Source organism: Poecilia reticulata, chromosome 4, assembly GCF_904066995.2.
Source record: "Poecilia reticulata chromosome 4, P_reticulata-male-v2, whole genome shotgun sequence".
Taxonomy (NCBI): Eukaryota; Metazoa; Chordata; class Actinopteri; order Cyprinodontiformes; family Poeciliidae; genus Poecilia; species Poecilia reticulata.
In genome coordinates this window covers 26,406,900-26,429,980 of record NC_088833.1, presented here as the reverse complement: position 1 = coordinate 26,429,980, position 23,081 = coordinate 26,406,900, and the positions used below count along the sequence as shown (strand labels likewise).

At 40.5% G+C, this 23,081-nt stretch overlaps 1 protein-coding gene across 1 annotated transcript in view; it reads right to left on the bottom strand.

Moving 5' to 3' along the window:
* Nucleotides 1-1,029: 1,029 nt before the first annotated feature.
* prdm5 (PR domain containing 5) overlaps nt 1,030-23,081 on the bottom strand; it is a 55,882-nt gene continuing 33,830 nt past the window's right edge. Inside the window, exons 14-16 of the mRNA XM_008407534.3 lie at nt 17,409-17,494; nt 10,023-10,127; nt 1,030-4,676 (exon numbers count right to left, since the gene is read on the bottom strand). Coding sequence (XP_008405756.1) covers nt 4,512-4,676; nt 10,023-10,127; nt 17,409-17,494 — 356 coding nt within the window. The 3' untranslated portion in view covers nt 1,030-4,511. The remainder of the gene's footprint in view (nt 4,677-10,022; nt 10,128-17,408; nt 17,495-23,081) is intronic.

The window sequence follows — 23,081 nt, the reverse complement described above, 5'->3', positions numbered from 1 at the left end:
GAAACTGAACCACACCAGCTGGAAGTCTAACAAATGTTGCAATTTTGTTCCCCGAACGAACCGAGTCTACGGGACTATCAGGTGTGAAAAAAGTCAAAGTCTAGCTTTTGAGTTTCAAGCATCCAGCATGCTGATGAGAGTTAGGCTTTTGAATAGCTTAGATTGACAGCAAATAGCATCATTATTATGTTATTTATGAGTTGAATTTTGTAACCCTGGGATGCCAAGCACATGAAAGTTGGTGGACGCTCTATAATGGTCTTTTTGTGTTATATGTGGTTAGAATAACGCCAGTAGACATTACATTTAACGTGTGTGTGAAAACGAACAGAATTGCAATGACGGCTACGTGAACTGGTCTGGGGAGGAAAGAGAAAACAATGGTGTGGTTAGCTCACCTTGACCTCTATTGACTTCGTCATCCTGAAAACAACATCTGACCTGGTTGGCCCAACAGCTCCATCCAGTGCCTCACTGGACAGCCAGCCTAATCGATGGTGATCGGTAGAGTTCGATTTAAAATGTGGGTTTTCCTGAAGGTAAGAACATTTGTGGTTTAGCTAAAGATGGTTTTCTTCCAAAACACAAATACTGTGTGTCCTCTCTGTGGTCTCTTTAGTTGTCTGTCCATGTTTGTATGACATTAAGCACAGGTGAAGCTCATCAGCCTAATCAAGGCAGTCTGCACTAACGTGGTGCATTTGCTGCTTCAGGACATTTGTGAACCATGAGGACGGCTACACCACACATTGTTTCTCATCCAAAAACAATTCAAAACTCTGGGACATTTTCCTCAGACATGTCACAGACTGGCAGACAGGTATGAAAAGATTCTCACTGAAGTTATTTCACTCAAATAAGAATAAAACTAGAATTAAAGATTAGGGCGTCTTAACTTATTCCACAGCCAGAAAACAACAGGAGACAGCAGAAAATTCACCTGAAACGGAATCTCCTTCTCTTCCAGAGTACATATAACAGCGTGATTTGACGTTTCGAAAATATTTTTGCTCAATTAAGACACATCAATTTAAAAAGAAAAAACAAACTTGTTTATTGATAAAAAGTTTCGGCCATATAAAAATTAGTTTATTTCGCAAGACTGCCATGGAAACACTATTTTTTTGCATCACACGAGTCACATGATCAATAACCAGATGTTGTCACCGGCACAATCCACAAAGAAAACGACACAACCTTTTATTTGCTTTTCGTGGATGATGGAAAGTCCACAATTGCGAAGTTGTGGTTTTACAACATTAGCGGAAGATAGACTAAGTTTTGCGCACATTCATAATGAAAATGCAGTTATTGATATTTAAATATTTCTTTGGAGGCTACTGAACATTTTATGGTGTCTCCTAATTGTTTTATTCTAATGTCATGGCTGTGCATGATGAGCACCGCATGTATCCATGCAACAGGACTCGTTCCACAAACTTCCTTTCCTCACATTTAGTCCCACATAGCATCGAAATGGGATCCATTACTAACCAATTCCCTGCTTCTGCAGCATAAAATGCTACTTTTGAGTTTGAAAGTGCATTAGTCTGGACCGGAGCCCTCTTTGCTAGAGAGCAGTAGGTTGGTGGCACAAGCGGGCAAAGGCCCGGTCGCCAGGCCGCGCCCTTCACTGCCATGCGGTCAACCCAACTCCAAGGAAACGAGGAGAGCCAACCGTGTTCCTGGCATGAACACCGGAGACGTCCTGCAGCTTTTGTTTCTGGCTCATAAGCACAGAGGTAATTGAACATGAGAGGCAGAAATGAGTTAATTGTTGAGCAAACAGTCGCACTAAAAAACACGCACCGAAACATGCTGTAGCAGTTAGATGTTTTCAGGAAGCCAAGAGCGCGCACACACGGCAAGATTTATTAAGCATGAACAACCAGGCCGAATGATGAGAACAGCTTCTCCCCGCCGCTCGTGAGAATCTCACAGATTTCAGCGTGGAGATACCGAAAGGAGCTGGGGGATGGACGTGAGAAAGAGTCTCCGCATCCACAGAGAGGAAACCATCAGAGGCGCTCTTTAGTGTGTGGCTTTACAGATCAGGCGAGTGGTGACTGTGGCCTCAGAAAGAGAGGGGGAAAAAAAGAGCCTTAATTAGCCTCCACTCCCGTCAGACTGCCAAACTAAGAATAGGGGTTAGATTAACGAGAAATGAACGCTTTTAATCAACTCTCAATCTTTTTTTTTTTTTCTCTCCTCAGTGTCAACAGTTCACAAACACGTAATTAGAGAAAGTGGGGGAGAAATGGACATTTTGGTAGGTGATGAGGTTTCATAACATCTGAAAACACAAAAAGTGTGAAGTGACAATTCACATTTTCCAGATGCGGCACAAACAGCTGGATTAATCATAAGGACACCGAACGAGGAAGGAAGGAGGAAGTGGGAATAGCATTAGGAAAAGAAGAAGAAAACGCTCCTAAAACATAAAAAAAAGAAAAAGAAACATTGTATTGAACAAGGATTAACAGAAAAGCACGTAAACATATTTTATAAGGCACAACATCTTGGGCGACTTACACATGAAGAGAGATTAAAAAGTCTCTAATGAACGTAAACAAAAACTTTGGTTCTTTTTTAGTTCCTTTTTTAGGAAGCTGATTCGTCCACAAATATGTGGCGAAAAAACTTCTTTTGAACTCGGAGTCCATTCATCTTACACTAATGACGGAGTTCAAACGGCAGGATCTGCTGAAAACGGAGAACAAAGAGTACCTTCCTAAAGTATTCACACCCCATAAACATCATGACAGCAAACCTCAGTCGACTTTTATTGGGATTTCATGTGTTAGACCGAAACAAAATAGAACCATTAAATGGATTGGGTGAATTTAGGGTTTGCAAACCGTTACAGCGAGAATCTGAGCAGGGAGTAAAGTGCATTAGCGTTCAGCCACCCTTATTCTGATTCCTCTAAATAAAATCCAGCACAACTCATTGATGAATAGTTAACCAAAGTGTTATTTAAGCTAAGCAGACATACAGCTATTCTTTCTTTTGGTCCTCTGAATTTTGTTGCACTATATCGGTGAAAAAAACCAACTAATCTGTTGACAGGATTTTTAGTTGCGTTCCTCCCAAAAAAATCTGAGCCTTGTGTAAGACAGAGAAAAAAAAAAAACCCACTGATGAAAGAAAATCACAAGAAGTCCCAATAAAAGTTTGGCAAAAAGCAACACGTGAAAGACGGTGAACTTGTGGAATGAGGGAAAATTGAAATCTACACGCTGAAAATGCTAAAGTATTTTTGGTCCATTTTCTGGTGCAAATATCTTCGCACACTTGAGATAAGACAAAACTAACTTACAAGTAACTTTTCAGCAAGATAAGTCAATATTGATGGAAAAGTTCTTGTTACATTGGCAGACGATTTCAATTATAACAAGACATTTTTCCTTTGACAAGTGAAATAATCTGCCAGTCGTACCAGAACTTTTTCATGAATATTAAGGAATTGTTTACTTAAAACAAGCTCCTAAATCTTGTTGAAAAATTACTTGTAAGTTGGTTTTCTCTTATTTCAAGTACACCAGGACATCTGCATTAGAAACAAAATTACTTAAGGTTTTGTGTTTTTCCAGTGCTATTCAGACTTTCCTTTTGTAAAAGAAAAACACAGTTCAAAGTTTTGTGCTTCTTTGTGTTTGTCTAACTCCAAGAAAATCCCACTAAAATGCACTGATGCTTGCAGTTGTAATACAAAAAAAACAGAAAAGAAAAAGTTCCAAGGCTGTGAATGCTTTCCCAAAACCCTTTATGTCAAACATGGATCGAACTTTAACCCCCCTTAAAACAGTGAAAGAGTAAAGTAGATCCAGAACGACAAAGCTGCAGATCTGACTGATGAAAGCTTGTTTCTACTTTCTGGGTTTTACGTAAACAAAGCTGAAAGTTGTGAGTCGGTGCAGATCGCGCAGCTACTTCCTGCTTTTACTGTCCATCGCATGTACAGTAAGTTCCAAAAATAAAAGGCGTAGATCTGAAGGAGGTCTGGACGCCCCCTAAGAGCAGGTGTCACTTTTAACAAAAGCACTGTGAACGGAGGCAAATAAAACCAGGAGAGGGAATCCGAAGGGAATCGGCTCACTGGTTTCCTTCAGAACTTGGCCGCTGGCCACAAAAGTACGTCGAGGTTACAACGAGCTCTGGTTGAAACGGTACAAAGAACAAGAGGTCGGAAGGATTTGACGTGAAATGCAAGACATTCCTGAGAGCAGACACAGCGGCTCCGGAGGCATATGTAACATATGGGAATCTGTTTGTTCGAATATTAAAAATAATGCGGAAACAGGATGACGAAGGACTTAAGGGAGGAGGCGGAGGAAACTTTCAGTTTCCACATGCCTGCCTTAATGTTTCCCATATTCTTACATGGCTCTATCGGTAATGCCAATAAGTCCAGCTATCTGTTCATCTCTACATGTTCGTACTTTACGGGTGCGTAAAACGCGAGATAGGGTTTTATCTTGGGGATCTTGCTTGTGCTCCTGTAATTGGCTTTAGCTCTCCGTCTCGCCGTGGACGTTCTCCATGTGGACCTTGAGGTAGTCGTTCCGAGTGAACTTCTTGTGGCAGAGCTGGCATTCCGCCATGGGCCGGTTGGGGTTGTGGGTCAGCTTGTGTCTGCTGAGCATCTTCTTCAAGCTGAAGGACAGGTCACACACCTGCAACACAGGACAAATGTGGGCTGATGGGGGTCATGACAGCAACAAACTGAAAAACTAGAAGAACTACCACTTTGCAGAAGTACTCGTATCCCTTGAATGTTTTTGCATTTTGTCACTTTACATCAGGAGTTTTTTAGATTTTATTGGAATTTTACGTGACAGATCAACACAAAGAGACGTTGGATTCTGAAAGACATTTAGAGGTAAAAATGGTAAAAGTTTGACGTGTGTTTGTGTTACATCCTCCAGTTTGCCCATTTTCTTTGCACATCGGTCATGCTGTGCTCCTGTAATTAAAAATGATCGTTAAGGAGAGCATCCTTCTTAAAGTCACAGTTGGACTCAACCAGTTGGTATTAAACGTCCCTTGACTTAAGAGCTAAGAAAGTCGTGCTTCCTCTGTTGTTGCTCCCATTCTCTGGAATAAGTTACCCTTCAGATTAGATCTGCTCACAGTCTGGGTTGTTTTAAATCGCTTCTTAAAACTTCTTTCTTTGTTGGCATTCAACTGAGGTCTGACACTGTGACTTTTCTGTTGTGATGCTTACGTTTTCTTTTCTTTTCGCCATTTTATTTTATATCTTTCATGTACTTTGGTGCAGTTGTTACATTTCTTCAACCTTCCTGTCTCAATGTTTCTTAGTTAACGTTAGTTATATTTTACATTAAGCCTCAGATTAATATAAAGCTGCTGGATTTAGGTCGGGATTACATTAAACATAAGTGACTTATTTTAACTAATTAGGTGATTTACAGGCCATCTTTCTGCACTTGATTTTATTTAAACAAAAACAAATTAAACAAAATTCGTGTCAACGATTGTGCAGCAAAATTTTTTCTTTGTAAAATCCTCATTAAATCACATTGAAAGATATCGATAAATGTTTCCAGAGGTCATCGAAGGTCAACCAGCTCCCCCACAGTTACAAAACGAAACATGTTTGGTGCCAATAAACTTGTACTACAAAGGAGGACAGGTTGACCTCTGGAAACTTTTTCTTTTTTTAATCTTAAAAATGCAGCGGCATAAACTAAAGTTTTTGCTGCTGAAATGCAGCACAGTTGATTGACACCATATTTAATTTGAATTTGTAAATGTGGATTGGCCTGTTAAGCTTTAATGGCTGCTGGAAATATTAAATGTATTTATTTGATTTGATTTTGTAAAAGTAGCTGGGTCAGCTGACCTTTGATGACCTCTGGAAACAGAGATATCTTTAAAATGATAGCGGCACTATTTGTTTTGTTTTTTTGCAGCACAAACCAGTACAAAAGCAGCACTGTTGATTGACACAATGTTTAATACGACTTTGTCGATGTGGACTGGCTGGTTGACCTTTGATGACCCCTGGAAGCATTTATTAATATCTTTGAAATGATTGCGGCACCAATGAAAATGTTTGCAGCACAAACACTTGACACCAATTTAGTTTCATTTGAAGAAGGTGAAGGAACAACTTCAGACAGATTTTATCATGTGAGCTGTTTATTTCCACTACACAGTTTTGTTCCCCTCTGTTGGCCTGTTGTGTAAAATCCTCATTAAATCATATTGAATTGGAAACAAATTACGAAGCAGTTCAACGGGTTAGAAAACTTGTGTGCTTCCACTTGCTGAGTTCTTTGGCTGACAGTGAGGTTTGGCTTCACAACAGTGACACAGGCTCATTTATAAAGAAGACATAAAGTATGAGAAGTCCCCTCCCTCAACCCCCTTCAGGGATGGGAGAGATTGTACGGCACTTCAGCATTTATCCTAAATAAGTCATTTTACACTGATGACTCCTCGCGCTCCCCTCGCTCCCCCCCGTATCAATCAGGATAATCCAGCATTGGCCGGAATACCGTTTTGACATAAAGCTGGGAGAATCTCAGCATGTGTCCTCGGCTCCCATCTGCGAATTACATTTGGAGAGTCAGACAGCACACATCTGTGGCTCTGTGGCATTAAACAGCCGCTCTGATAGCAAAGCGGATCACATCGGATATCTACATCGACGCGTTACCTGGCTGTTCCTAAACGCGGCTCGACAATCCGCATAGCAGACCCAGCGTCGGCAGGCTATTTTTACTTTTTTACAGTGACAGGAAGCTGATGAGCAAAGAGCCTCAACAACATTTCGGTAGTTTTTCGAAGTACGCAGAATCCGCAGGCTCTCTTTTCACGTCCATAAAGTGCGTCTGCGGAGCGTGCGTTCCATTTCTGTCTGACTCGAACATAAACCGTCTCCTCTAATAAAATCCAAATGTCATTTCTGTTATTTCCACTGGTTCTTAGGATCAGATTAATGACATGGAAATATCTCTTTTGAGGCTGGAGAAAAAAGAAGCCAGATGAGTGTTTGATATCTTTTGGGGGTGGGGGGGGGACTTTGTGGTGATGCTTAATTGTCAGTGAGTGGGATGCTGATTTTATGACATTTAAATAAAGCTGCAGATGAGTCTCTGGGTGGATGGGGTTTCTGTTTTAAAGATTTCTGGGTCTTAAATTTGACATGTTTATTCAGGAACTGTAGTCTCCACCTTCTGCTGATGGTTGCTCATTAATAAAAACACTCAGTTTCTGTGTTTTCTGCTGTATATTGTACAGAAATAAAAGACCAAAAGACACAAAAAAGAGGTGGAACAAAGTATTCTCTTTAATCCCAATATGAAATCTGCAGAAAAAATACTAAATCTTCGCAAGTATTTTTTTGTGTAGTTTTGAGTGCAAATATCTTAGTACACTTGAAATAAGAAACTAACAATTAGCTTTTCATCAAGATATGAAGAGATTAGAAAATAATTCCTGAATATTATTATTTTTATAAACATCAGTTCCACTATTACTTTTTTCACTTATAGCATGGGAAAAATGTCTTGTTATAAATGAATCAATTTGCCAATGGACCTAATACTTTCTCATCAAGTTTAGACTTATTTCAAATGAACAAAACTAAACTAAACTTCTAGCGTCTTGTTTCACTAGAAAGAAAAAATACAAATATCTGATAATATTTTGTGTTTTTGTAATGCATTTCCGCTGGCAGATTATTATGTACTTATTATGTACACTTATGTACTTTTTCATCAATACGAACTATTTATTCATTTATTTAGTGCCGTAAATATGTCCTTATTTCTTGCTGAAAAGTAACTTGTAAGTTAGTTTTGTCTCATTTCACGTGTACTAAAGATATTGGCACTAGAAACTAGACCAAACAAACTTGGAAAAAGGCTTCTTGTTCTCGCAGTGTGAAGAGTTCACAATGAGCCGGATGAACGGATGGATAAACATTTTTTTCAAATTCACATTTTTCTCCACAGATATCAAGCTAAGAAAATGTGGAAATGAGCTTCCTGCTGACGGCCTCCTGTTTAGCATCTCAGTGAAACGAGATAACTGCATCTGAGCAAACTGTTCCCTGCTATTGCAACAATTTCTGGTTTTCTAATTTTGGTTCAGAAGCCTTAAAAAACCCCTCAAAATTCAGAAGAATCAGATGTTTTAAGGTTTTACTGGCTTCGGTTACTTGCTTGCTGATTTGTAACCCAAACCCATTAGGGAAGTTTTGGAAATGTGTTTGGATAGTGAATAAGTGTCTTTGGCAAGGCCGTTTGCAAAATTTCATTTGGTGGAGCCAACTGAAAGAAGACCAAGCCTTCAAAGGTCTTCTTTGATGCTCTTTCAATGAGGGAAAACTCTCCAGATCTCATAAACAGTAACTATCTCCATTAACATCAACGCTGAACACCACTGTTAGTCATCTAACCTAAGGCCCAAAACTGTTCATACCCTTTGAACTTTTCCACACATTTACCACATTAAAACCTTGACCTATCATGTATTTTACTGGGATTTTATGTGAGAGACCAAAAGACGAAATGCTGAATGCAGAAAGAAGAATTCCACACCCAACGACCAAATCAAAACTAGAAGATGCAGCAAAAGTTGGTCTTGCATTGACTTTAAGGGCTGAATACAAACACTCATGCATTAGTTTTCCTTGGTCCATCACCTAGGATCCCATTAAATACAATGAAGTCCGTGGTCTTAACGTTACTCAATGTGACAAGGTTCAGGAGACATGAGCAATTTTGCAAAGCAAGGCGATTGTAATCCCACAAACACAGCAAGAATCCAGTGTCTCAACAAAGTAAACAACATTTGGTCATATTTTAGCTCGAACTATTTGTTCTTACTTAAAGAAACCAGAACATAAGCTGTTACAGGTATTTAGCCTTTAGCCGCTCCGTTCGTTAGCCGTGGAAAGATAAGCTACTTAGGAGAATCATCTTCTGGAGTTTTAGGGAACATCTTTTCTAAGATTTCAAAGCTAAAAAACCCCCCAATGCACCCGTGATATATATCAGAGATAATCGAGTCTTTTGGAAACTGTTAGTTACACTGAATATAAAAAACATGTGCTTGTTCAGATGTGACTCCAAGCAGAAGTAGTTCATCACAGAGCTAACGAGTAAATCAGCGGTAGGAGCTCAGAGTCACACGGCCACGTCGTCAAGAATAGTATTTTTGTCAAATTATCTGAAATTGTGCAGCGGTTTCTTAGAGCTGCTTTTCTACAACTGAATTGTTGTTTTTGGTTTCAGTGACTTAGCAAAAGGTTTTTTGGTTTGGGTGAATATTCACCTGATTAGTAGAGACGGTTTTCAGCCTGAAGGTTTGGTTGTAAAAATGTCACAAATGGTGATAAGGTTTCGGTGGCAGTGGGAATTTATTGTGTCATTTAACATTTATTGCGATAAATTTCTTATCGTGATAGGAATTCTGATTTATCCTTGTCACAATAAATTCTAATTACTGATGTTAAAAACTGTTTTTCGATTGTTAGCTTTACTATTTTCTCCACTGTTTGATCAAAGACAACATCAATAAATTTGAAAAAATATTATTAAATGCAGTTACTGTGTGCAGTTTAGTGATATAAATCATACTTTTTTCTGACTGGTCTTCTAATGAAAACCTAAATAACTGGTTCTTATCGTCACTTTTATCAATATCCAAACATTTTGTGATAAATCTTTAAGTCCTTCCTAAAGTTTCACATTATAGAAGTTTCAAAACACTGACAGGAAGTTCTGTTGCGTGTCTCTGCTAAGAATTATTACTTCTGCAGTATTATTAGCAGAGGATAATTTATCCCTCTGATCCTCTCAAAGTGTTTACGTGAGATCTGTTCACTCTGCCCCTCCGGAGAGGCAAGATCCCTATCTGGCTCGAACCGAGCTCCGCGTCTGGCCTCGTGCCAGAACTCCGTCACACTTCTCAAAAAAAAAAAAAAAAAACCCAAACAGAGACAAAAACAGGGAGGAATTGAGAAATGACGGGCAGTCTGCACTCACATCACACTGGAAGGGTTTCTCTCCCGTGTGCGTCCTCATGTGCTCGTCCAGCCCTCGTTTCTGGCTGAAGGCCTTGTTGCACTCGCTGCATTTGTACGGCTTCTCCTGCGGAGAGATGGGTAGATTAAAAGAGGGCACTCTGTATGACAGAACACGGCCAGTTTTGATCACATATGGACGAAACCCGGAGGAAAAAGAACGAAAAGGGGGCAGGGGGGAAAGTAACGACACACACATGTTGGAGCGTATACGCAGAGAGAGAGGAAAACAAACACGCATGCAGGAAAGATGTGGAAGTGTCCCAGGTTAACTTTCACACCCCAACGCTCTGCCTGTACGCTCGTGGAGATGGGAGACAGCCAACACAGGAACCATCAAAAACACATGGATTCCTAAAAAGAGTAAAGGAAAACAAGGAACAGGAATTGGCTTTGAACGTGTTTCTGTAGCAGATCGATCCGCTGTCTCCACACCTCATCAGTCCACCAAAGGACATTTCCTCTGCCGCTTTTGGAGGCCTTTCTTAAGTCACACTGCAAAAACATGACAGCTTACCAAGTATCTTTGGTCTAGATTCTAGTGTAGTGGTTCTCAACGTGGGCGGTACCGCCCCCCAGGGGGCGTTCAGAGGACGGCAGGGGGCGCTGGCGGACATTTTTACAAAAGGGGGGCGCTGGGATGCCTTTGGGGGGCGTTTGGTCGAAGGTAAACTTTACACCTTAAATGCACAACAATGCCAGTTTAGACTTTGAGCAACTTGGTAAAACTGTATTGTGTAACATTAAATCATGCTTGGCTGCAACTATCGATGGCAGCTTTTCTTCTCTTCAGTGTTTGTAGCTTCTGTTAGATTCTTGGCGCAGCTCCGTTTTCCTGCTACTGGTAGCTAAAATCACGATACCCTCACTGTGTATCCCTCTGAAAAATGAACCCATTTAAATAAAGAAATAAAGAAATCCTTCCATGGGTGATCCCACGATAGAGAGCTTTAATTTTATAGTGTTAACACCGATGCTGTAAGTGGTCCGGTATGAAACGGGGGTGATAGAACAACACAGCACTTTTAAATTTCAATAATCAGAATGCAGAAATTTTTTCCGTTGTTTTAAACGGTTTATGTCAGTCTGCCTTTTCCTCATCGATACGCTTCCCGACTGCCCTGCACCTTAGGGGCTTAAAAAAAAAAAAGACGTTCACATTGCGCAAAACTCTGAAACAGGAGAAGCGAGACATAAAACGGAGCGACGAACTAGATGTGAATTATGGCATAAAAACAGAGAATCTGACACTGAACAGTGAAAAAATCAACACATGATGTGAAACATATGACGATTAGGCGGCGCAGCAGGTGATGAGTGAAGATTACTGATGGTCAATAAATGATTAAATAAATCTAGCAACAGGAAAGAAACTAAAGTGGACCTAGCAATAAACCAGAAGAGGATAATACTAATCAAATGAAACTAAATGGATATGAATGAAGAACAAAATGCAAGAATAAACTAAGAAACTAAAGTAAATAGAGAGGAATAAACTGGTATGGCAAGACCTTTCGAACAATAATTAATACAGAGGACTGTATGGCAAGAATAAACAGACACTATTTCCAGATAAAATGTAAAATAATATTGTTGAAATGTCATGGGTTTGTTGAGACCACATCTAATATTGAGAATAAATATATCTTACAGACCATAACAGTAAATAACTGATCACTTATTTATGTTTTTAATTAGATTTGATATATTTATTTTTTCAATATTATTTTTCATGTCAGTGTTAATGTCATGAGGCTGATGACTCCATGATACTTTCAATTTGACTCATTAGGATTTGATTAAGAACCAGATTTGTTCTTTGTAATTTCTGTCCAGTAAAACTATTAATCTATAATCAATAGACAAGTCTATATAAAGATATAATCCATGTTTCTGTCTCATATTTGTATGGCATTAAAAGGATCCGGAACTTTTGTTTTTCCACTGAAAGCTCTGGTTTGCACAATAAATGCCATGTGGGTGAAGTTTTATGTCCCATTCTTCTGAAGGCAGCACAGAGCTGCGCCACCAGAAACCAACAGGAAGAAGAGTTATGATTAATGTAGTTACAGTTCTATCCATGTTTTAATGTTGCAGAGCTCAGTCGTTTTGCAAATAGTTCAAAGTTTAAACTGACATGTTTAACATCTATTATCAGGTCATTTTGTGCAATATTTAACAACTAGAAAATGGCACAAAATAAGAATATTTTTCCACTCTGATTGGCTGCTGTTAGGTCTACCAATTTTAACTTGAATGTTCATTGCATTTTTTGTAGACGCCTGTGAAAATAATTTCTATTCCCATGACTTTTTTGTTCTCTGGGAAATTATTTTTGATGATAAATACAGAAACAAGCATAAAAATCTAAACATCTACAATAGTGATAGTAATATTAATGAGAAAATAATAGTCAGTGCAAAGTAGCCTACAAATTCTTTGGTGGGGGGCGGTGAGGGACCTGGATAAAGGCTAGGGGGGTGCTGGCCCAAAAAAGGTTGAGAAACACTGTTCTAGTGCAAATATCTTAGTACACTTAAAATAAGACAAAACTATATCATAGGTAACTTTTCCACAAGATATACAAGCTTAATAACTCCTTCAATTTGCTGAAAAGGTACTGGTTCCACTGGCAGATTATTTAACTTATAATAAGACATTTTCCCCATGCTATAAGTGAAATAATCTTCTAGAGAAACTAGCACTTTTCATCAAATTTCAGGACTTATTGATTTAAAACACGCTCCTATATCTTGTGGAAAAGTTACCTATGATATAATTTTGTCTTATTTTAAGTGTACTAAGATATTTGCACTAGAATCTAAACCAGAAATACTTTGTAAGATTTTGTGTATTTGCAATTCAACCAGAAGCAGCTATCTCGTCGTGGATGTGTTGTCACAATTATACAAGTGTGCGTGTGTAACTGCGTGTGTGTGTGTGTGTGTGTACAGTATGCATGATGAAGAGGGAGGACAGTAGGCGTGTGCTGCTCGCTGAGGGGAAACGCCGCTGACACTTTAAAGACTTTCAGGAGGAACGAGAAGGAGATAGCGAGGGGCTGGTTCCCACTGCCGCTTTTTCTGACAAGTCTGGCTGATAGCAGAGGCTCTGCCCCATTTTGGGCTTAGTTGTCATGGGAACGGGGTGAATGCAGGAAGCAAGGGTCCTGGGAAAGGCGCTATCATGTGGGCCGGGCAAGGAGTGCCCAGTGACACAGGAGACAAAGGGAGGTAAAGATCAGGTTCACTGCATGTAGCGCCTGCGAGCGGCTTTAAGGATGCGACTGTTTGTGCGCATGTGACAGAGCGAAGGGGGACCGGGGGGGGGAACAATGGAAATAAAGCCCCCTGTGTGTGAGAGAGAAGCCCTGCCCGCCCCGCGGAAGCGGATTCTGTTCCGATCAATGTAATGCTAATTCCCACTGAAATCCCCCGGCTTTCACCAGAATCAGAAGTTTTCCACATCTCTGAAAAGTTAAAAGAAAAAAACAATAAAACAAAAACGCATGGATGGACTTTTTAAGTAACACCCACAATGCATCACTGTGACCCCGGTAACATCAAACATCTGTACCTGGTGACCTCTGGCCTTTGAGCAGCTGTTCGGGCTCCGACCTCTGACCCGACCTTTCACCTGAATACGACCGGTCTCCTACTAAGCGCACACCCAGCGAAGTGCGGACCGGGTCTTGTGTGTTCAGTCCCAGAGCAGCAGATCTTCTCACGTGACGCATTAACTATTCAGGTATTTGTAAAGCGGCGTGCGAGCAGGAAGCTGCTGTGCACAGACGGCCTTCAGGTCACCAAGAAACCAACAACCAAAAGGATTATTTTTTTTAGACAAGCTGGCAACATGGCTTAAGGCGGTGTCAGCCTGTCAGGAACCCTGCAGGATTGATTACCATGTTATTGTAGGAGAAAAGCTGACTGGTCAGAGTGATGTAGTGCTTTTTCTACTGGGAGTGCAATGGGATCAAAGCTGCAGCGCATAACTTTAAAAAAAAAAAAAGTTTTTTACTTATTTGTTAAAACAGTCACTTCGCTGTGACAGCATGACACAGATAATCTGGAAAAAACTCAACTCTTCCACTTCCTCCTTATGCTTCTACTGCCGTCTGCAGAAAAACACAGCTTGGTCAGAAACAACCAATCAGAGCCAGGAGGAGGGTCTTAGTGCTGTCAATCACCCTACCGCTTCCACTCTGCTACGTTAAAGCTAGTTCCCCACAACAAAGCTCGCCATGAATGCTAAGAATAGTTAGCATGGAAACCATTTATTTGTTTATCCACCACATTAATTATCACGTACACATGGGTGATCAACAACGCTAGGACACTCCTCCTGGTTTGATTGGTTGTTTCTGACCGGGGGCAGTGTGTTTCTTCAATAGTAGCGCTCGGCACAGGAACTACAACTTTTCACAGATTATCTGTCACAACAGAGTGACAGTTTTAACAAATATGTAAATAATGTAAATTTCTGTAAACTTTACATATTGCAGCTTTAAGGTAAAGAGAAAAATTTCAACCATGACAAAGTTCAAATTATAACTGTTTACAATGATTTGTGACTCTGAGAATGACATTTGTTTCATTCCATGTTCTTGTGTAAAGACACGTGATTTTCTGGAAGAGTAGTGAACAAACAGAAACTTCTCGCTGTTTGACTTGTCGTATTTTAGCTCGGTTCAGAGTAAACTGTGCAGATGGAAAAAGTGCACTGATTTGTTTACAGCTAATTAGGAATGGCTGACACTACATCATCAACAATCAAGTTTAAATCAGCTTTAGCAGGAAACGGTACGACGTAGCATCTTTGACCAACATGTAGGTGAAACTGGGAGCACGGCACATTGACGAAGCTGAAGAAATCTGTAAGCTGTATTGTTTTTTTGGATTAAAACAGACTTGGAGTTCTGTCACAGTGACACGTTTTTTATGGATGATAAATTGTCCCAAAAATTATAAACAATAATATTGCCATTTTGAGACCATTTTCAAGTATTAATAATGCAAGTTTGCCCTGTCAAATACTGGTAAAGTTTCATTTTGCAGAGATTAATTCATACTGGAAGTGGGAGACATTTTAAATATGCAAAATAAAAGACAACAACCAAACCAAAAACAATAAATAAAAGGAAATAAAAAACACACACAACAGAAACTATAAATAAAAGGGGTTATGAAGTCTCTGTACATTTAGAAAAAATATTTTGGTATTTATAGTTAAAGAGATATCAATATTGGGTCTCAAGAGTTTTACAAAAAGCATGGATCATAAATTGGCCATAATGTGACTAAAATGCGGCAAGTCTAACTCTAATTCACTTAAACCGTTGTTTTAAGTTGTCAAAATGCCACAAACGATTAAAAACTTTGTTCCAAAAACTTTGTTTCATCAGTCAGAAGATCTGATTGAATCCCATCCATTTAAAACTGAAATTTAAAAATGTGAGAAAGTAAAACCAGAAGCCTGATATCTGCCATGTTCCTCCCAGGTTTGCCAGAGATGTGGTTTGTTGGATGAAACACACGGCCTCGCCTCGCCTCATCCATCTGAAATCATGTGTTCATTAACGGTGAGCTGCGGCTCCTTCAGCCAAATGACATTAGTTTCTCCCCCCACTCCCCCCCAACAGTGACTTCATCCGGCTCTGCTGTTTGTAACTGTTCAGCCCATATTTTATAGAACCGTGAGCAAAGGCAGGTCTGGGAATATTCAGAGCAAAAACATCAGTCAGTCTAATCAGCAGCACACCGCTAAATTACATCTGCCTGTTTCTACGGAGACGGACGACTTGAGCGGGATACCTCCACTGTTGACACGCTGCAACAGGCAGGGCAGTGCACTGTACTCTGGACAGCATTAAAAACGGGAACAAAACGCTTCAGTGAACAACGCTGACAGGCTGCAAATGTCACAGTCAAACTGATGATGGAAATATCATATAAAACACATTTTATGTCGATTTTGTCATAAGTAGCACACATGTTCAGATGCTTAGATGGCTAGAGAGTTTTGTTTTGGCTAAAAGCTCAATAAGTTGAAAACTGATGCCGAGGAAGGAGCAGCGTGTCCCAGCTCTGGAAATAGACTTGTGAGAAATGAAAAGCTTGCCTTTAATCCTTTAATTTCCCCCACCCTGAACACTGCCTCTCGTTATGTTTACTCTACGTCTTCATTTAGTTTTAAAATCAAAGGAAAAGCAGAGGGGAGCAGCAGAACCAATCTGATATTGGATATCGGATTGAGGCATCTTTTTAAATGGTAAAACTGCTGCATAGTTTGTCAGCCACCTCCAAAGTGATGCTGCAGTAATGCTTGGCATAGTATTTTTAAAAGAAATGCTGCACACTTTTGTATTCATGGCCAAACAAAAAAATGGGTTTTTATAATGTACTGATTAAATTGTTATTCCCCCCCAAAAAATGTGCTTTTTACCCATAAGAACAATTTCCCCAGTAAAAGAGAATACTGCAGCTTCTGTGTACAGATAGCTCTCAACATAGAGGATAAAGCTCTTCAGAGAGCAGCTGGAACTCTAGTCTTTAAAGTTTACGATGTTCAAAGCAAATCACTGCTTTTAGCAGACAGTGTTTTTTTTTTTTTTTTCAAACAGAAAGCAAGTTGGTAAAGTAAATGATTACCTGGAGCCACACTGACATGTTTCAAGCTGATTTACCAGTGAGTCCCACTAAAGGCTACAGTTTTTCATTTACATCAGATTTTGTAATATCCATGTTATGTTGATCCAAAACATGAAGAAAACTAATTTGTTTGCTATTTTCCACTTTAATAATGTGTTCACCATTGATTAAAACCTGTAAAATTAGAAGGTAATGAAATGGGGATGATCCTTGTTGGAAACTCAAAAGTCCAATCATTTTTTGAACAGTAAATGCATCATGACATGAGAGGAAACAACATCAGGGAGGTGTTTGAAAAATGAAGCCAGGGGAAGCAATGTAATTGCTTTTTTAAAGTCTCTGTGTTAAGGTAAGTGTCTACTTTCTGTACCGGAGTTACACAGTGAGAGTGCGGTTTACACTGGCTAGCTAGCATGGGTATGTTAGCATTGAGTTAGCGGTAGCCTCAACCGTCTCAAGTCACTCGCAATGAAGATGTATGAGAAAGTTCCACAAGAACAAAAACAACATAAAACATACAAAATTAAGACAAAATTTAAGACCTGTGATTAACATTTCATGTTTTTGAAAAATGAAACAGACATTTTAAGGCCTTAACTTTATTAGATGGATTTAAGGCATTTTTAGACATTTGAAGGATTCACGAATACCCTGCATAAAAAGCGTGATGAAACTTAATGTAAGGAAATCAAACATACCCGTGTGTGGGTGCGGATGTGCATCTTCAGGCCGTCGTTCTTGCTGAACGCTTTGTCGCAGTAGGGGCACTGGTACGGACGCTCACCTAAAACATGAAAATCAGTTAGTAACACTCCAACTGTATTCCAAGAGTATTTTAGGCCAAACATCAACAAATGTTTCAACTACAGCTCAACAAAAAGCACATCTCTTAAATAGCTCCATTCCTTTCTTTAAATGGAGTTGCCAAAAAGCCCCAGAATGAACGTGTCTGAGTTGGATGTGTGGAATAGATCATTCTCTCATCAACTTTCCACTGCGGATCTGAAGCTTGAGGTGGTTTCGCTCTGTGGCTTGCTATCTGAGCTCCAACTGGCCAGGAGTTTCGGAGCACATTCAAAGATATCTGGCTTCTCCTGGCCGGATCAAAAGCACTCCAGTCGAAGTCTTATAGATCCTATCTGAGTGCACGCTGCAGATGACAAAGAGAAAGTGACGGGCTGTCAGTCAAACAGCCTGCTGACACATGGATCTGTTTACTGTGTGCTGATCCACCGGCCCGATAAGAGTCCCAAGAGCTGATTGCTAATCTATAGAGGAGAGCAGAGGTAATAACCTGCAGGACTGTGCAGAAATTGAAGCAACACGAAGCTGACCCCCAAAACAGAAATGACTTAATGATAAGAAAACATTGTTTCAATCTTTCCAAACCGATGTTCAAATCAATTCCTGAGTCAAAAGAATAAAAAAATAAAACAGGAAAACATTCATCTGTCGAATTTACCGTTCTGGTTAGAAGTTTGAATCGTGGCCAAGAATATTAAGCTAATTTACGAGTTTGATTTTTATACCTACAAACCTATAAGACTTGCCAATGTTTGAACCACATATGTTTGAAATTATTGTTAAAAGTTTTGTTTGTCCAGCTACAACCACGCAGACAGACTCAAATATTAACACAAACCCCAAATAAATTTTGGATGAATGACGTTTAACAAGTTAGAGGAAAAACTACACACTTTTTGTAGAAATGGGAATAACCCTGTCTGCTTATTTGGCCACTGAGAAAACACTTGAGTTTATTTAAACCAGCCGGTGTCCAGGCGCAGTCTCAATTTTTTTTGTGTAGCCTGCTAATTTTTGAATACCGTTGGGGCATTATCATTCCAGAAGCTTAACATTAGCCTTTTTATTCACAACAATAACAATTATAACAAAGTGTTATTTCCATCCATCCATCCATTTTCTTTACACCCTTTTCCCTTAGTGAAGTCGGAAGGGTTACTGGTGCCTATCTCCAGCTAACGTTCCAGGCCAGAGGCAGGGTCACCCTGGACAGGTCGCCAGTCTGTCGCAGGGCATAAAGTGTTATTTGTGTCCCACAAACTTTTATTCAATCTGTACTTTGAGAGCAAAGTGAAGCTAAAGTTAAACATCAGTCAACAAAAATAGTTAATGAAAGTGTTTCACAATTACACCGACAGTCACAACGCAAACAGAATGATGTCATCAAAATAAATAAGACAGTGCAGAAATAGTAGGGTACAACCCAGTCTTGAGGGGTACAGTGAATGCTTGATCAACTCTACAATTTACCTTTCACCTGGAAACATTGAGGAAAACCTGGCCGGTTGTCCTGAGTGCTCTCTACAGTGTGTGGATGTATCAATTACCAAGCACAGTGGTGGCAGCAACATGTGAAGGGCCTGTTTCACTTCCACTTGTACTGGTGAGTGTCACAGTGTCAATAATAAATAATGACAAATGTGGTAGCTTCACTTCAAAGCAAGACAATGATGGTGGACAAGACAACATGGCGAACAAAGAACCAAACACTCAATCTAACTAGGTTTACAAATGGATAATGGAGGCTACCAGTGGGCTTCAGAGGAGGCTTTAACCTCCGTGTATGGACTGGGCCAACAGGTACAGACCTCAGTGTATGGACTGGGCCAACAGGTGGGTGTGTCCCCACATACAAACCAATTCAAACCAATCCTACCAATTCTGACAAGATGTTGGTTGAACATTTAAATTTGGATGTATATTGAGCTTGGGTATATAAATTTGACTTTATTGATTAGAGAAAAGTCCAGGTTAAAGTCAGACCTTTTGCACCTTTTAAAAGTAAACCACTGAATTAGCAATGAAACCACTTCACCCAGCGAGAACAATGGTTTAACAGCACAAAATTAAAAGATGAATTTCTCACTGGTACCATGTTCACATACATTAATTTAAACCCACTGACAAAAACATTTCCTTAAACAGAAACATAACAACCTATTGTTGCTTAGACCCTCCCTACCACAATTTAATCTTCTGCCTACTTTGTCCGACCGTAATCTGTCTTCAGTGACTCGATGTTGAGGAGGCAAGCAAGTAATTTTATTGATGGGGGACATGTGCTGCCCTTTTAAATAAGAAGGTTAATTAGCTGTGTTTCTTTGGGATTCAAAATGCAAAGATGCTCATTATATCAGAAAACCCATCGTGGGAATATACGAGAAGATTGATATTATTCCAGGTTATAAACACGGTTGTTCTAGAGGAAAATTTTTTTGTCCTCAGGTTCAGATTAGGTCCAATCAGAAACCCTGAAAGGTTGATCCGATAACACAGGAAATATTTAGTGGAAGTTGTTTTTAAAGCTGTTTTATGAAAAGTTCAGCACAGGGAGAAAAAAAAAAGAAAAAGAAAAATCATGTTCAAGGACTTTATCCTGACACTTCGTATTTACGTCCTACAGAGCACGTCTGTCAATGGAAAAGTTACAACAGCTGTCATGTAGCAGATATACAAGTCGACTTCTAAACCCACCCACCATAAATCCCCCACAAGAGGGCTTCAGAGGAGCAGCACCAGTGACACCGGGTAATAAAACGTGCAACCTCAGGTTAATGTGGAAAGGGTTAACGTGACATATGTGGTCTGATCACACGTAGTGAAACATGCACACGAGGACGGCTTGGAAATCCGTCCCAAATCCCTCTTACCCCCACAGCTCGGCCGGAGGGTTGTTTTTTTGTTTTTTTCTTGTTGACAAACAGCAAAATCTGAATTCCAGATGTGTTTTGAGAAAGAAGACAGCAAATCTTTGGTTAAATGTAGCATGTGCGGTGTCGGGTTAAGGCCCGGCGTTAGCCTCGGGTAGCCCTGTTGGAGGCATTACTGCACTAATGGCATGGTGTGGCAGCGTACTCTGCGGCTTGGAGAGCGTCCCTCGCAGGAATCTGGCTATTGTCAGCTAATGCAGAGCACACACTCCAGCCTGCAAATGCAAGTCTACACACCAATTCACCTACTTAACCTATACACTCTCTGGTTCTGAACATGTGTGACTCATCTGGAAAACGGAGGGAGACAAAGTGACGGGATTCGGTGTTATATAAGGAGGCCGTTTCCACAAGGAGCGTTTGAGTAAGCCACTCAAGGCTACTCGTGTTTACCGCTGAAATGGGCGAGCTTGGAAAAAAACACGACCTCTTAGTTGAAACAGGAAACAAACAAATGCTACTTGGAAAACTGCGGCGTTCCTCCTGCGTCGGTGTCTGTTGAGCGTGCCAGAAGACGATGCATGTCTGTTCTGCTGAGTGTTACTGTAACTAGAACCCCCCCCACACGCTTATTCTCCAGATTGAGCCAGATTGTTTGGGGATTACGAGGGGTGGCTGCGAGCGCTGAGCCGGGGCTTTATGTGGGCCGAGATGGTAACTGATTTAGCATGTGCTGAAACTGTACACCGCCTCTTTGACCCTGGGTGTCTCCCCCTTCTGCCTCCCGCCCCCCGCTGCGGCCCTCACACCCCTAGTCTGCTAATCGATCCGTTTGGCACAGGCTTGTGTGTGTCGTATGTGTGTGCACCCATGTGTGTGTCTGCGCGTCTGGTTAGCAGATGGTCGGCTTTTGTCATTTTGCCTGCCGCCTTGTGTTCGTGTTACGGAGAACCCTTTGTAGCTCCGAGGCTCCGGATCTGAAAGACATTAGCGCTGTCCGTCAGAAATTAATTCTGGGCTTCCTCCGGTTGAAGCAGACAGTGACCCTCCACTGTCCGGGTCTCTCCGCCCTCTGCCTCATACCGTCAGGGGCCACGCAGGTAATGTGATATAAGCGTGCTGAAGATGATAAGAGATTCCCATTGTCCCAAAAACCTTCACACTTGACCTTCCTGATGAGGTCAGGGCGTCAGAAGATTTCTCTGCTTTCTGAAAGTGCCTGTTTCAAGTCGCTTTGGTGAAAGTCTAGTCACCTTTGATCTACATATAAATCCAGCTGTTCTCTGAAGGCTCCAGAGGTTTGTTAGAGGAAAGCATGAAGACCAAGGAGCAAACGGCAGGGTTAGGGGCGTGAAAACAACAATGCGTTCATCTCATACAGCACATACAGCACGTTTCAGTTCATCTTTTGAAACTGGAAAGGGCATGACACAGTTGAAAACGGACCAAGAAAATGGCCGCCCACCTAACACTACAGGCCAGCAGGGCTATTGCAACTCTCTGAGAGCTGCAGAGACCAAGCAGGAGAATCACAAGAAATCCTTTAAGAAATCCTCAAATCTAGCTGCAAGAATGCCGCTGTTGCCTGGTTTGTCACACTTTAGTGTTTCAGACCAATGTAAGTATTAGTCAAAGACACCTTTTAAATGAAGCCATTTATTACTAAGGGAGAAAAAAATCCAAATCTACATGGCATTGAGTACATGGCACTGGCTGCCCTTAGCAGCAACAACTGCAACCAAGCGTTTGCAGTGAGTCTTTTCCAGCTGTGCAGGAGTTTGGAGCCACTCATCTTTGCAGAACTGATGTAATTCAGCCACTTCAGAGGTTTTCGCAGCATGAGCGGTGTTTTTTATGTCATGTCACAGCATCTCAATAGGATTCAGGTGAGGATTTTGACTAGCCCACTTCAAAGTCTTCATTTTGTTTTTCTTCAGCCATCCAAAGATGGAACTGCTGGTGTTTTGAATCATTGTCCTGCTGCAGAACCTGAGCTGGTTTCAGCTTGAAGTCGGCAACAGGCAGCCTGATGTTCTCCTTCAGGATATTTTGGTTGACAGCAGAATTCATGGTTTCATTTATCACAGCTAGTCTTCCACGTCCCGAAGCAGCGAAAAAAGCCCCAGAACATCACAATACCGCCATCATGTTCTAAAGTTGGTGCCTGATCTTTATCTGATATCCAGTGTTACTTTCACGTCAGACAAAACAGGACAAACACTTTCCAAAGAGTTTGGTTTTAGTCTCATCCGTCCACAGAATGTTTTCCTGAAAGTTTTGTGGGGGTCATCAAAACTTTTAGGAAAAACCGGGAGGATTTTGCTCAGCAGTGGTAACTCTGCCATATTTTTGGGACCAATCACTTCTTCACACAGGATCATGTGCATTTGGATATTTTCCTTCCTACTAATGAACAGCTTCATTTAAAAACAACATTTTCTGTTTATTTGTGTCGTCTTTGACTAGTAATTAAATCAGTTCAGTGTTCAGGGCAATCTAGGAAGCGGCTGCTGAAACCATGCGACTGTGGTGGAAGAAAACAACCTTTAAAACACACAGAGAGCTACAGTTTAACCAAAACATATCCCTGTGCTAGAATGGCTGAATACAAAAGGCATTACCGCACTGTTCGGATTTTTATTTGTAAAAGAAATATTGAAATAAAATTGTGACCGTTTTCCTTCCGCAACGCAATTA